Source organism: Diabrotica virgifera, chromosome 9 (genome assembly GCF_917563875.1).
Source record: "Diabrotica virgifera virgifera chromosome 9, PGI_DIABVI_V3a".
Lineage (NCBI taxonomy): Eukaryota > Metazoa > Arthropoda > Insecta > Coleoptera > Chrysomelidae > Diabrotica > Diabrotica virgifera.
Window position 1 is genome coordinate 212,056,530 of NC_065451.1, and position 16,340 is coordinate 212,072,869.

The window sequence follows — 16,340 nt, forward strand, 5'->3', positions numbered from 1 at the left end:
AAGCTACTTTACTTATGTATTGTTTATATGCTCTGTGAGTTTTATCGGTATAAAGTGCTTATTTATAGAAGGGCTGTAGTAGAAAGGGCTTGAACAAGTCACTAATCACGAGTGTATGCAATTTTTTTTATTTGGCTTAATGCCTCGGCAACTAATGGCCATTGGCATGGTACAGTGGATTTTTTCAATCAGGTACCTAGTGTAATTGGTAGTGTGTGTGTTGAGTAAATGTCTTGTTACTTAGCAACGTCGTCATTGTTTTTGCAAAGAGACGCTAATTTTATCCGAACGTCTGCGGTCCCTCCGGTGAGTACCGATCCCACAAGGATAGAAACTATTTTCAGTAATCTAAAATATTAAGAAAAGCAAAACCTACATTTTTTTACTCTTTAAGATTTTTGGTACCACTAATAATTTTTAAGTTATTTTGAAAAAAAATATATTTTTTTCAAAATTTCAAAAAATTTGTTTTACTTTAAATCCCTATGTTTTCAAATATAAGCACTGTGAACCGGTGAAACTTACAGATCATATAAATAATATACGTAATAATACGTATAAATAATAATATAAATAATTATAAGTTTTTTCAAGATTTTCATAAATTTTCAAGATTTTTTGCCAAAAAAAGGAATCAACATTATTTTAAGCTTTACTTGCTTAATTTTGATACATGAAACTTGTTTAAAAAAAAAACAAAAATAAAACTTTTTTAACAATTAAAAAAGTTGTGATGATTTTTCACCGAAAAGTGCTTCATTTTTTGGTTATTTACGTTGAAATATTTGATTTGGAATTTGTCGAATAAGAATCTACTTTTCATTAGCTCCAGTTCTGCTTATACCGGGTCTACATACTTCATACATACACCAATTTTTAAAATTTTGTATACGCTATATTTTTTCTAAGAATATTTTTTCGATAAAATACTTAATTTTAGAGTTAGTTGCGAAAAACCGTCTAAAAACGTGTTTTTTTGTGTTGAAAAATGAACATATTTACTCGCAAATAACTCAAAAAGTATTGATTTAGTGAAAAATCTTGATAGAACAAAAGTTACTTAGAATTAATCAGTTTATCCATTTCCGCACTTATTTTGAATGTATATTTTTTCACCCCCGAAAGGGTGGTACTCATACCCAGGGCAAAATCACATATCGACACAATATCCCTTTTTTTCTTTGGGATATTAGCTATGGACTATTAATGAGCAATTGTTGCGAAATGTAAAAAAAAAGAAAAATAATCTTTTTTACATTGTCGTAATTTATTTTTGGAGTAACTACTTCCCAAAACAATATAAATAACTGTAAATTTGTTTTAAGTAAATGGTCGCTATAAAGGGGCCTACTTCTTATGGCCGCCTAGGGCCCCATGATGCCTTAAACCGTCACTGTTTACAGACACAGAACGCATGGATCGTATTATTTTATAGTAACGTGATCGTTATAGTAGGTCGAATTGCACCAATCTGTTTAATGGATGAAAATTATTGGATATGTAATTTAGCATTTTAATAATTACAAGAAACAAGGTTTGCCCGAACTAATCTTATTCCAACTATAATTAATTAATAATTAAAAAACGACATTTTTTTATGAATTTAAAAAAAATTTCGTCCCGCGTAGATATTATTTCAGATTTTTTGGATCATTCTAAACAAAAAAGGTCTTTTGTAATTTTTCTCTAAAGTTGATCGTTTTAGAGTTATAAACAATTTAAAACTGAAAAAAGAACGAAAGATGACAATTTCCAAGGCTCAAAAACACAAGTAAAAAATATGATTTTTGTAATCATCGAGTACATAAATTCAAGTCCAAACCTTTTTCTATGAGGTCTCGATAAGAATTTTAGCCATGTTTTATTCTAATAGCCACTTTACACGATGCAACTAATTGCGCAATTAATTGCACAATTTCTTGCAGCAGTAGAAATTGCATCGTGTCATACGCGAATTGCACAGAAAAGCTGCACTTCTTGCAGCAATTTCTTGCTGCAAGAAGTTGCAGCTAAATAGAACATGTCCTATATTTCATGCAATTTTTTCTGCAATTTGGTTATATTTTTAGTAACTTTTAAGGCTACACTGTTTGTTTTGACATTCTGTCATACTAAATTTCAAACTAAACAATTTTTGACAAAACTAGAGGTACTTTTTACCAATCTCAGACTTCAATTCACAGATAACAGTATTCTGGCGGATAACTTTAATTATGCAACATAGGGATTAAAGAAACTATATTCTATTTTTATTTCTTTTGTATTTAACAACTTTTTTCCTTCTGTAAATGAATAATGTATTATAGGTATATGTAGGGCCTGAGACGGCATACTGGCTGAGATGGCATATCACGCGTTTTTCGAAAACTATTCCAAATTTGGTGCCTAATGTGACAGTTTTCAGTTCCTCAAGTTAAAATTTGTAAACATTGTTGAACTTATGCATGTTAGTTTTATTTTGACAGCAGTAGCCTTTGGAATGTTAATTAAGTAGGACAAAATATTTATTGACTTTTTTTATATCACATTATAATTCGCGAGTCTTTACACCTGAGTTAAGTTTTTAAATTTTGTGATGTTCTTTTACCTTATGCCTATCACGTCTGTATCGATTTATATCTTAAAAATATGCTTAAGAAAAATTAGGTTAAAAAAAAGGTATGATTGCAATGTTGCCTGAGATGGCATAGTAAGCATGTGGATTAGATGGCATAGGTAGGCCATCTCACCCTTATGCGTTTTTACACTGCATTAATTTTGTTATATGATTGAAGTTTATCGTTACAGTTATGGGTCGTTTTAAGAGGAATTCGAACCGATAAAATCGATTCCGTCGATGTTGAGACAAGTGACAAGGAAGATGCTGCTTGCATTTTTTGTAATGGCCTCTTTTCATTATCTCGTTCTCGAGAAACCTGACTAATATACCAAATTTGTGGCAAGTGGTCATATTCCGAATGTGCCGGTGTACCCAAGACTACAAAAAAATTATTTGTGACTTATGTCGAGATTAGTGCCTTTATTTCAAGGGTATGCCATCTTACCCATATGTATGTGGGTGAGATGGCACATGTAATACTTTACAATTTATTTTTTCAGAAAAAAACTACAATATGTAGGTTGTTAAAAAATAATATTATATTTATGTAAAATAAATGGTCCTAGTACTGACTTTGATTTTTATTACATGTCTAACTCTATCGGTTATCGATTACAAAACATTTAAAAAAAAGTATGCCGTCTCAGGCATATCTCCCCTACTTGAATTAGGTATTAATTGATTTTTTTATACATAATACATATTATAATTTTCTCAAATTATAATCTAACATTTTTATATAATATATCTGATAACTCTATATATCTGATAATATATCTGATAACTCTACTCAAAAATTACATTTTTAATTTATAAAAACAACATAACCTAAAAATGGTATGTCAAAGTTTCTGTCCATTTCATGTCAGTTTATGCAATAAACTTGCACCGTGTAATCACTTTATTGCAGAAAGCTAGTTGCAACTTATTGCAGAAGTTCTTGCTGCAAGAACTTGTGCAATAAATTTCGCAATTACTTGCATAGTGTAAAGTGGCTATTAAACATATTTTTTTAATTGTTAATGAGAAAGGTTTCTTATGGGGAGACGGGCATTAACGACTAAAAAACAATGTTTCAGAATGAAATAAGTCCAAAAGAATGATCAAGAACTGATAGAATAAGGTTTGAACTTGAATTTAGGTACTTCGTAATTTCAAAAATAATATTTTATACTTATGTTTTTGAGCCTTGAAAATCGTCATCTTTCGTTCTTTTTTCAGTTTTAAATTGTTTATTTCAGTTTTAAAAACAAGAAGACATCTGGAAACCAACGAAATGAAGATCTTAAGAAGGATTGCTGGAAAAGGACTACAGGATAGGGTAAGAAGTGAGGAAATCAGACGCATATGTAGGGTAGCCAATATAAATACCTGGGTAAAGAACAGAAAAGAAGAGTGGAATGAGCACATAAGCAGGATGTCTGAATCAAGGATAGTAAGAATAGTATGTGTACAAGTCACCGTTAGGCAGAAGAAGTATAGGACGCCCAAGGAAAAGATGGAATGGCAACTTAGGGGCAGAATGAAAGGCACCGTTGAAGAAAAACAGGCAGTACTCTCTATATAAAAGAAGCAGAAGAAGAAGAAGAAATTGTTTATAACTAGAAAATGATCAATTTTAGAGAAAAATTACAAAAGACCTTTTTTGTTTAGAATGACATAAAAAATCTGAAATAATATCTGCCCGGGTCGAAATTTTTTTTTAAATTTATAAAAAAATGTCAATTACTTATTCTAGTATTGTGGAGTTTCGAATCTTCTCCACCCAGGAAACTTAAAATTCTTCTATAGTAGGTACCACATTTAGAAAGCCTCAAGGCGATTTAGATCGATTTTATTCACAGTCTAGGACTCGACACCATAAAGTAAGACCGAGAACACGTAGCAGCGAAGTAGGCGGATCCTCAATGCCAATTTTAGATCTCTGTTACATAACACCTTGGACATCCTTCTAAAAGCGGCTCTAGCCTGCTCTATTCTAGATCTAATTTCGCCGTGATTTTCTGCGTTACAATTTAATTGCTGTCCAAGGTAAACGATTTTATCAACTTGCTCAAGTTTGGTATTATTTACATATATAGACGGTTTTATATGCTGTTGTTTACTTATTACGAGTATTTTGGTTTTCCGTATGTTCAGATCCAGACCTGCCTTCCTACAACTCTCAACGACACTATCAAGCAGTGTTTGCAGATCTTCTTGACTAGAAGCTAGGAGTACTGTATCGTCCGCATATCGCAAATTATTGATGACTTCACCGTTCACAAGTATTCCTTCATGTTTTTCAGAAAGTGCTTTTCTGAAAATTCTTTCGGAGTAAACGTTGAAAAGCAGGGGTGACAAGAGGCATCCCTGCCGTACTCCTCTTTTAATATTAAGAGCCTGTGATTTCACACCATCTACTAAAGCTGATGTTTGATTCCAATATAAAGCAATTATTCGAACATCTCTGCCGTCCAAGCCAATGTCTCTTAGAGCTTCGATCAATATAGAGTGCTTAACACGATCAAATGCTTTTTGGAAATCAAAAAAACAACAGTATATGTCTACACAGATATATCTCGACATCTTTGAGAGTCTGAGTCTGAGTTTTAGAGTGAAAGTACGTCCATTCCAAACAGTGCCTCTCTCGTTCCAAACCCGTTACGGAAACCAACTGTTTACTGTGTTTTATAAAATTCACATAGTATTTTTCCGGTCTATTTACTTCCTGCTATGTAATAATCTTTTCAAGGCCATTCATCTTTCAGAGACTCACCCTTTATATCATACTTCAGAGAAATAAAAAATAAATTGTACTCTTTTTACGTGTTATCTTTATTAGGATCCTTGAATTTACCAAATATGTATTGAAGAATGTTAACAAAAAACACCCATGATAAAATATACATTGATAAAGACATAAATTTAAACTCCCAATCATTTTGAGGATGCGTCAACACGATCTTCAGTAAATAACCCCCTACCATAATTCTTATAACGAGAAACACAGAAAAAAACATTATTTCTATGGACGTGAACAACGCTGTATCATCCTTGCCTTCCGAGCTCAGAAACCACCTCATTTGTAAAAAAGGATTCGTTATTTCCAATATTCCTAAAGAACAACTAGCTTGAGCTCCGGAAGTACCTTTGAAAAGGATTCGTACCAAAGTAAATGCACTGTAGAAGTGATGTGCTATGAACACCCTCTCATCCCTCGTGTGCTCCAACATCCATATCAAATCGTGGATGAAATATCCAGCACTGAAGGCTAACAGAATGGATTGAGTGTAGGTGGTGCGCCAGTAGGGGTGGTAGAATGGGTTGTCCACGAGGAAGCACTGGTTTATACCAACGAACGCAGTTATGAATCCATGGATGAAACTTATGACTCTGCAATGGTATTCCGGCGATTTAGTTGGTATTATTTTGCTCACTAGTAAATATAGAAACCGACATAGTCCTGCAAAGAATGCTACTGCTACAGGTGTTTCGAAATCTAAATATCCATCTCTAAATAGGAATCTTTCCAACATTAGAACAATTATTAAATTAACTTGAATTTAGTGGTTATATTTGATTGTAGACACTGACAACTAAACGTCAATAATTATGATAACAAGGTCTGTGACAAGGTCAAGATTTTTCATCATATTCCATAGACGGCACTGTAGATATAAAATTATAGGTTTACAACTTAAAAAATGGTAAACATCGAAAAAGTGAAAAAAATGTGAAGAAAACAATTTTTACGGCATTAAATTTAAAGGAAAGAAGAACCAAAACAACCCACCACAATATTAAATTCCTCAAAAAAAAAAAGAAACATTAGAAAGGTTTCGAAACTATATCGGAAGTAAAAAAAATAATTATTTTTATTTAGACCATTACCTTCGCAATCATCATGACTGTATTCTGTTTACAGCTGCTCTAAAAAGCTGGCTAGACGCCGAGATCTTTAACTTGTTTTATTTCTTCTTGACTGATATACAGGGTGTCCCACACACTAATTTATCCGGGCTATATCTCTTAAACGAATACAGATTTTCGAATGTGACAAAAACAGGTCTATTCCATTTGTAATACACTTTAATATGGCGTAGAAAAAATCATCCCCTTAATATTTATCCCTTAGTTACAACCCCTAACTTTAATTTTTTTAATATCACCCTGTACATTTTTTTATAGTTTTCGATGTGGTATTTTATCTTCTATTCAACAGATTCTTTAAAAATAAAATCGGTTAGTAAATAATCAAGAAAATATCAGTTTATTTTTTTATTTCTGTTATGTATCCCAGAATAATTTATCCAGGCTATATCTCTTAAACGAATAGAGATTTTCGAATGGGACAAAAATTAATATATTCCATTTGTAATACACTTTAATATGGTGCATAAAAAATCATCCCCTAAATATTCATCCCTTAGTTACAACCCTTAACTTTATTTTTTTTTATAGCACCCTGTACATTTTTTATAATTTTGAATGTGGTCGTCTATCGTCTATTCAACAGATTTTTTAAAAATAAAATCGGTTTGTAAATAATCAACAAAATATCAGTTTATTTTTTATTTTTGTTAATTATGTGATAGTTAATAAAAATTAAAGTTATGGGTTGCAACTAAGGGATGAATACTTAAGGGATGATTTTTTTCTAATCCATATTAAAGTGTATGACAAATGGAATATATCAGTTTTTGTCCGATTCAAAAATCTCTATTCGTTTAAGAGATATAACCTGGACACAGTATAAAGAGGGACAGTAAAACCTCTTCTATGTCGGCACTTTGATCTCAAGAAGTAATACCGACAGTACGCAATTGGTAAATCACCAGTGGGGGATGCGGTTTTCCCTGTTAAAACCCGTACGTTTCTACGCGACTAGCAATGCAAGAGTGGTAGTCTAGCGACTGGGAACCTTCCGCGGTCGCCATGCGCGTTGAAAGATTTTCCTTCCAATTTTTCGGAGAATAGTTCTACTGTCCCTCTTTATACTGTTATGTGGCCTGGATAAATTAGTCTGGAACACATAATAAAAATAAAAAATAAACTGATATTTTCTTGATTATTTACAAACCTATTTTATATTTAAAAAATCTGTTAAATAGACGATAGAAGATCACATCCAAAACTATAAAGAAATATATAGGGTGCTATAAAAAAAATTAAAGTTAGGGGTTGTAACTAAGGGATGAATATTTAGGGGATGATTTTTTCTATGCCGTATGAAAGTGTATTACAAATGGAATAGACCAGTTTTTGTCCTGTTCGAAAATCTTTATTCGTTTATGAGATATAGCCTGGATAACTTAGTCTGGGCGACCCTGTGTAGTTTGCCATGTTTACTTATTCCTATTCTCATCTTTACTGTCTTATTAGTGTAGATTTTAAGGCCAACTTCCGCCGACTTTTTCTCCAGCTTCTTTAACCATCAGGCATGCCTTTCCTGAAAAAAATATTCCCGAGATTATTTTTAATGAGTTTAATTTGCAATCGTGTAGTAGATAATATTTTTCATCACGTGTTTAATTCTGTCCAGTCAGATTATTATTATACTGAGTATAATGAATTTTATATGTGAGTATTAAAAGATAATCTTTCGAATATCACACTACAGTAAGAATAAATAGGAAAATAATGCGACAATTTTTTGATAACTTGTTGCCTGGTAATAGATACGAGAGCTCACAGGGCTCGAGTGACTATTGCCGACTGGCAACAAGTTTAAGAAACAAACTGGAGCTTCAAACTTCAACTTATTCTCACTCTCTTGAGATAATGTTGATAAAAAAATCTGCTTTATTGTTTCCAAAAATACGAAACTAGAGCTTTATCCAAATGAAAATGAGGCAAGTACTTTTTGACAAATTTAAAAATCAAAATCGCCTTAATATAATCACATAAATAAAAAAACCTATTTTTTATATTGTACTTCTAAAATATTTATTATATTTAAACACATATACGAATATTTGTGTCCCAAAGTTCTTTAACAAATTTAGTTGTTATCATTTGTCATTCTGGAAAGCACTAGGTCAGATAATCTTCTCTGGTTATAATACACTGGAACAGGAACCAGAAATTTCTGAAACAAGTATGTATTTAAATAAAAAATACATAAATAATAATAATTCAAATGTTTTTTACCTCATTGTACTTTTTAAACTTATCTTCAGATGCCGTCTTTCTCTTTTGCCTTGTGGTACAGTAAACTCTTATGGAGAAATAATACAGAATTTCCACTGCAGAGAGAAGACTAAATCCCAAAAACAATCCTGCTATACCCCCAAAAGACACTATACAAATAATTAAATATTAATTTATTGGTACTAGATTTTTACGTATATAAAGTGCCAAACTAGAGAGGGTAAATTATAATAGAGAAACAATTAATTACTAAAAAACTTTAACATCAAAGCAAAAAACTTCTGTTGTAATTGGTATAAGTATTTAATTAAAAATTCAATTAAAAATCCAAATGGAAATGAACTACAATAGTTGTTTAGGAAAAACGTTTTCGGACTTATCAGTCCATCTTCAGTTAACTTTGAAGTACTTGCACTAATAACGGCAAATCCAAACCATGGTTTGGTTTAAATTGTAGACTACATACTTAGAAGTATTAAATTAAACGATGTAAAGTCGATAAACATGGATCTAACTGTCCGGAAACATCATATGTCCCTACACGAAATAATAATTAGATCTGTCTTGGACTGCAATAGCCTGCCAACTGAATGTTTATAATAACGGGTCCCGATGGATGTTATAAAAAGGAAGAAATGAGTATTCTATAAAGAACTATCTTGGTACGGGGGTTGTTACTCCCGATGATGGGGTTGATTTAGTTGAAACACTAATTACCGAAATATATTTATTTAGAACACTATGTACGACAGTAACTAGTTGGTGTCGGGATGGATAATGTCTCTACTCTAACCACGTCTGTTTCTGAATAATGAATAATCTCTTTCTTTACTTTCTACGTATCTATAAATAAATCCCAATTGTTTGTTATGATTTCATACTTGAATGTGACCGTGAATTACTAATAGTACATAATTGCTGACTCCGTTGTTTTCAAAACCAGTGGCCTACATTGCAGAAGCAATGTCACCCATTTACGTAATGTAAACAGTTCATGTAAATAATATTTGTTTGAGACTTTTAAAAATTAAATCGATATGGATTACTCTTATTTTTTGGATGCTAATATAAATCCTGTACAGAACGCTATTAAACGAAGAAGATAACAGAATTAGGAATAATAAAATAAAAATTCATTTATCTCTTACAAAAAAAAAAAATTCCTCACAAAAAGGAGTAGATCTTCTGAATCATGATAATTTGTTTCTCCAATAATGTTCACCTCTATTAGATTGGCATATTATATTTTTATACAACGACAATAATCTACCTAATAGATCTACCCAGCCGAAAAGAACTTCTCTTTTGTAGCGCACCATTGGCCAAGATACAAATTTATTCTCTAGTTTTGAGTTGCCTTCCCCTTCTTCGTCTGGCCTAAAAGTTTTTACAAAAGTTGAGATAAATAAATCATAATCCTGTAGTGTTTGTGATCAAGGTTATACTAAAAAAGGTCAAAAGAACAAGTATAAACTTGTGAGAGTTAAAGAAACTAATGACAATATCAATTCTATCAGAGAGGACAGAATAAGAACAGAGCAAATATGGAACAGAATGAAAGTAGAATAAACAAACTGGAACATGAAGTAAAAACCACTTCTATGTAAAAGGTATATTTACTAAAAATTTTTAGAATCCCAATGGATTCAATAAAATGAGTTCATCAGAACGTTTTCAAACCTATCGGTCCATCATCAGTGATTTGAATACTTGCAAAATAGCCCCAGAACCAAACAATGGTTGTGATTATAAATAAATCTACATTATGTTGAAATAAATTTAAAATGGCTAAACGCCATAGTAGTCATCGTTGACCGAAGATGGTTGATTGGGTCCTCGGGTAGAGTTTCACCATGTTCCCAGAGGTTTAATCCTTTAACATCGGCGTTTAGCCATTTTAAATTTATTTCAACATAATGTAGATTTATTTATAATCACAACCATTGTTTGGTTCTGGGGCTATTTTGCAAGTATTCAAATCACTGATGATGGATCGATAGGTTTGAAAACGTTCTGATGAACTCATTTTATTGAATCCATTGGGATTCTAAAAATTTTTAGTAAATATACCTTTTACATAGAAGTGGTTTTTACTTCATGTTCCAGTTTGTTTAACTATAAGGTATACAGCCAATCCAGGGAACTACCCCTTTTTTAGAAAGTAGAATAGTCCATCACAAAAAAGTTGGAAAAGAGAACCAGCTCTTCAGTAGTACGGTCATATAATATCAGAGCACATGTCAAAAAGAGATGGAGAAAGTATTTTGACAGTTTATTAAATGAAGAATTTGACAGACAGCCTGTGGAGTTAACGGAGACAGTAACAGCAATGATTACCAGAATAACAAACAGGGAAGTGGCTCAAGCGCTTCAAAAAAAAAAAAAGGAAAAGCAGTCGGACCAGATGACATTCCTGGAGAGGTATGGAGAGCATTGGGAGAGACAGGAATAAGTTGGCTAGCAGGTTTATTTAATAGAATTATGGAAGTTGGACAAATGCCAGACCAATGGAGAAGCAGTATATTAGTTCCTGTCTACAAAAACAAGGGAGACATACAACAATGTACAAACTACAGGGCTATAAAACTACTTAGTCACACCATGAAAATATGGGAGAGAGTAATTGATAGACGGATACGTGAAGAAACCGAAATATCCGAGAATCAATTTGGCTTTATGCAGGGCAGATCAACAACAGATGCAATTTTCATTGTAAGGCAACTGATGGAAAAATGCAGGAATGTAGAGACCAACGCTCATATGGTATTCATTGATCTTAAGAAAGCATATGATAGAGTTCCTCGAGAGATTCTGTGGTGGGCACTCAATAAGAAAGGAGTCCCTGGCGAATATGTAAAGATTGTGAGAGATATGTATGAGGGAGTAACGACTAGTGTTAGGACAGGTGTGGGAGCAACTGATAAATTTCAGGTGAAAGTAGGATTGCACCAAGGCTCGGTGCTTAGTCCTTATTTATTCTCATTAGTGTTGGAACAGATACCAGCGAAACTACAGGTAGCATTACATGGTGCCTAATGTATCCTGATGATGTAGTGTTAATAGGAAATAGTGAAAGAGACTTAGAACAAAAACTGGAATAGTGGAGACAAGCTCTGGAGGAAAAAGGTTTAAAACTTAGTAAGACAAAAACAACGAATTTGGAATGTTCATTTAAAGATGGAGTTATTACAAATAAAATGGTATCTTTGGATGGTGAAATGATTGTGAAAAGCAATAGTTTTAAGTACCTAGGATCGGTATTACAGAGTAATGGAGAAATAGATGGAAATGCATGCAGTAGAATTAGGGCTGGATGGATGAAGTGGAAAGAAGCGAGTGGTGTGTTGTGTGAAAGAAAAATTCCAATGAAGCTGAAGGGAAAATTCTATAAAACAGCCATAAGACCAGCTATGATGTACGGAACTGAATGTTGGACAGTGAAGAAGAAAGAGGAACAACGAATGCATGTGGCGGAAATGAGAATGCTTAGATGGATTAGTGGAGTGACAAAGGAGGATAAAATTAGAAATGAGTATATTAGGGGAAGTCTAGGTGTGGCACCAATTGATGCCAAAATGAGATGGTTTGGTCATGTTTAACGTCGAGACGTTAATCACCCAATACGAAGAATAGCTGAAGTGTAGATTCCTGGAAGGAGTAGGAGAGGAAGACCAAAGAAGACCTGGGGGGAAGACGATAAGGCAGGACATGTTGGTAAAGGGGATTAACATTGATATGACCCAAGATAGAATTGCGTGGAGAAATGCAATTAGGGAAGCCGACCCTGCATAGGGATAAGGCAAAGAGAATGATGATGATGAGGTGGCCGAAAAGAATATTGGACTGGGACCCGCCGTGAAGAAGATGGAGGTGAAGACCTGCTACAAGACGGAAAACGTACAAAAGAAATGGTATATTAGATAGAAATCTCATAGAAGATAGCTGGGAAAAATAGAGTGATATAGAGGATGAAAACGGCGAATTCATATTGGGAAAAAAACCGAAGAAGAAAAGGAAGAAAAAATGTGAAAATGAAGCAAAATTTTATAAAATAAAAACCTTATCTTGTAAAAGGTATATTTAAAATCCCTAAAAAGGGCTGTGTCACAACAAAACGTTTTCGAATCAATGTTCCATAATCAGTGTTATCACAGGCTTACATGCTTTAAGCCACCAAAATGTACGGGTAAAGGCAATGTGATACAGCCCTTTTTAGGGCTTTTAAATATACATTTTACAAGATAAGGTTTTTATTTTTTGTGATTTATGGTATACAGCCAGTACAGGAATTTTTCCTTGTGATATTTTCAAATTTTTTTAATCTGGATTTGCTAATTAGTCCAGAAAGCCACTGCGCATCCGCTAGGAAAAATATTCTGATTCGCATTTTTTGCACAATCTTACATAAAAAGGACCCCTTTTAGCAAATTTGCATGTTGCCAGGTCCAAAAGTGGGTCAAAAAATTTTTAAACGTTTTTTTTTTGTTTTTTTTCCTAAAATTATTTTTTTTACATCGAAAAAGTTTTTTTAGGTTTTTTGGATCATTCCAAACAGAAAAGGTTCTTTCTGACTTTTCTCTAAAGTTGATAGTTTTTGACATATACGCGAATAAAATTTAAAAAATTGCGAAATCGGTCATTTTTAACCCTCATAAACTATGCGAAAAACTAAAAATTTCAGTGTTGCCAAGGTAGGTAAATATTCTTTAAACATCGATTGATGAAATCCCGAAGAGTTTTTTGCAATACAATATCGAAAACCCCTTTGTTCTTTAATTGCTAATCAAGCGGGCGCGACACTATTTTCAACCGTTGCATGTATATGTAATATGCGTAAATATATGTGCTGAAAAATATTCCGATTCAATTTTTTTTACCATATTGCTTAAAATGGTTCCCCCTATTAACAAATTTGGATGTTGCCAGAGTCAAAAATGGGTCAAAAATTTTTAAAACAATTTTTTTAATTTCAAATATTTTCCGATTACATTTACATGCAACGCTTGAAAATAGTATCGCTCCCGCTTGGTTAGCAATTAAAAAACAAAGGGATTTTCGATATTGTATTGCAAAAAGCTCTTCGGGATTTCATCAATCGATGCTCATAGAATATCTACGTACCTTGGTAACATTGAAATTTTCGGTTTTTCACATAGTTTTTGAGGGTTAAAAATGGCCGATTGAGCAATTTTTAAATTTTCAATCGCTTATATCTCGCTAAACTAAAGAAAAGTCACTTAAGATATTTTCTATTTGTCATGATCCAAAAAACCTTAAAAAATTGTACGATGCAAAAAAAATAGTTTTAGAAAAAAACAAAAAAAAACGTTTTTAAAAAATTTTGACTGCCTTTTTGATCCTGGCAACATGAAAATTTGTTACCTTTTGTTTGTACGGAAAATTTGTTTGTCAGGAGACCTTTTCAAGCAAGATGGTAAAAAAAAAATGAATCAGAATTTTTTCCGCACATATATTTACGCATATTACATACATGTAACACGGTTGAAAATAGTGTCGCGCCCGCTTGATTAGCAATTAAAAAACAAAGGGGTTCCGATACTGTATCGCAAAAAACTCTTCGGGATTTCGTCAATCGATGTTTAAAAAATATCTATCGACTTTGGCAACATTGACATTTTCAGATTTTCACATAGTTTTTGAAGGTTAAAAATTGCCGATTTCGCAATTTTTTTAATTTCAATAAAAAAAACTAAAAAACTTTGTTCGATGCAAAAAAAATAATTTTAGGAAAACAACAAAATAAAAAACGTTTAAAAAATTTTTGACTAACTTTTGCACCTGGCAACATGCAAATTTGATAAAAGAGGTCCTTTTTGAGTAAGATTGTGCAAAAAATCCTAATCGGAATATTTTTCCTAGCGGGTGCGCAGTGGCTTTCTGGACTAAATGTTTTGTTTAATATACTTACATCAAAGTGTCCAGTTTTTCAATTTCATAAACCGTATGCAGACATCCTAAATGACAATTGCATTTATCCACAGATTTGATCTCTTCCAAATGTTCATTAATACAACTAATTTCATCAAATCTGCAGTGTCTGTAGTTTTTATTAACTATTGTATAGAAGAATGGAATACAAGAACAAAGTTTCATAGCATTATTCATGCGACATTCAGTAGTACAGCCTGTATAAGAATAGGTATCGTCGATCTGAAAATATTATAGGTTAGGTTCGATACACTTGATTTCAGGATTCTTTTTTTGCACATAATTTTTATCTAGCATCATTCTCTTCCACGCATGAAACTAAAGGCAAACCAGCTACCGCCTGTTATTAAGTAAAAACACATGTTATTTTTATGAACGCTCTAGTCTCAGTATATTGAAAAGAGAAAGAAAAGTTATGACCAGCATTATGATTAACAACCTAAGTATACCGGTTCATAAGCACTACACTTATCTTGGTATTACATTGGACACCAAGTTAACATGGGATGAACACATTAATAAGTGCTTAATAAAATGTGAGAAAAGTTTAAATATTCTTAAAGTAGTTAATCGCTATCGATGGGGTGCTGACCCTAAAATTAATTTAATGTTTTATCGTGCATATACCAGATCCATTCTCGACTATGGAAGCATTCTATATGGATCTGCCACAAACAGTCGCCTTAAAAAACTAGATCGCATTTAATATAAGGCTCTGCGGTTAGTTCTAGGTGCGCTCAAGTCTACGCCTATAGAGAATCTTTTAGCTGAATCCATGGAGCCTCCTTTACATTTAAGACGACTATTTTTGGCTGAAAAATTTATTCTTAAATGCCAATCTTACAACCAAACTGAACTACTACAAAAAATATGTGACATCTCTGTTTCTAATCTTGTCGACAAATGGTGGCACAACAGGAATTCTCCTATTTTAGCAGTGGCATACTCGAACGTTTCTCAGCACCTAAACAGTCCAGGTGAATTAACTTTCTTTAAATCGAGTTTTAATATATCTTATGCCAATGTTAATGTTTGGTTCCCAAATTTTGACAATGAGAATCCAGTTTACTTTCAGCAACATATAGCCAAGCTTGATAATCCATGCAGGATTTTCACGGATGGTTCAAAATCAAGATTGGGAGTTGGATGTGCTGTATATATTCCGGATCACCAAGAATCCTTGATGTTCAAGTTAGATAAACGATGTTCCATATACTCTGCAGAAATGTTCGCGATTTATCAAGCTTTAGAATGGGCTGTCAACAAAAAAATTTCTAACAAGCAAGTTGTAATTATGTCAGATTTAAGATCTTCGTTTTTAGCTCTAGAAAACAAACGTAAACATTTATATAAAAATAGCCTTGTCGTCAAAATTTTAGAAAACCAACTAAAGCTACTGGAAAAACAGACTTCTGTAACTTTCGTCTGGGTAAAAGGACATATTGGTATTTCCGGTAACATAAAAGCAGATTTTTTTGCTAAAGAGGCAATCTTAAAAGGATCGGAAATAACTTGGCTAAATAGAAGCGATCTAACAGCTACTCGCAAGAAAAGTTTGAAACAAAATTGGGATATTGAGTGGCACGCTTTCTGCAATCGAAGCAACAATCTCTACACCAAAATTCATCCTAGTTTACCTACTGAGCCTTTTGCTATCAGA

At 32.8% G+C, this 16,340-nt stretch overlaps 2 protein-coding genes across 2 annotated transcripts in view; both read right to left on the reverse strand.

The window, feature by feature from the left end:
* Positions 1–5,392: 5,392 nt before the first annotated feature.
* Positions 5,393–6,177, reverse strand: LOC114326087 (TLC domain-containing protein 5-like). Its single transcript, XM_028274310.2, has one exon. It carries the CDS (start codon positions 6,115–6,117, stop codon positions 5,404–5,406), a length of 714 nt encoding a protein of 237 aa, XP_028130111.2. The 5' UTR covers positions 6,118–6,177; the 3' UTR covers positions 5,393–5,403.
* A 2,374-nt stretch (positions 6,178–8,551) lies between these two features.
* Positions 8,552–16,340, reverse strand: part of LOC114326086 (sodium channel protein Nach-like) — a 30,268-nt gene continuing 22,479 nt past the window's right edge. The window contains exons 7-10 of the mRNA XM_028274308.2: positions 14,661–14,902; positions 10,002–10,108; positions 8,732–8,880; positions 8,552–8,669 (exon numbers count right to left, since the gene is read on the reverse strand). Of these exons, the coding sequence (XP_028130109.2) occupies positions 8,583–8,669; positions 8,732–8,880; positions 10,002–10,108; positions 14,661–14,902 (585 nt within the window). The 3' untranslated portion in view covers positions 8,552–8,582. The remainder of the gene's footprint in view (positions 8,670–8,731; positions 8,881–10,001; positions 10,109–14,660; positions 14,903–16,340) is intronic.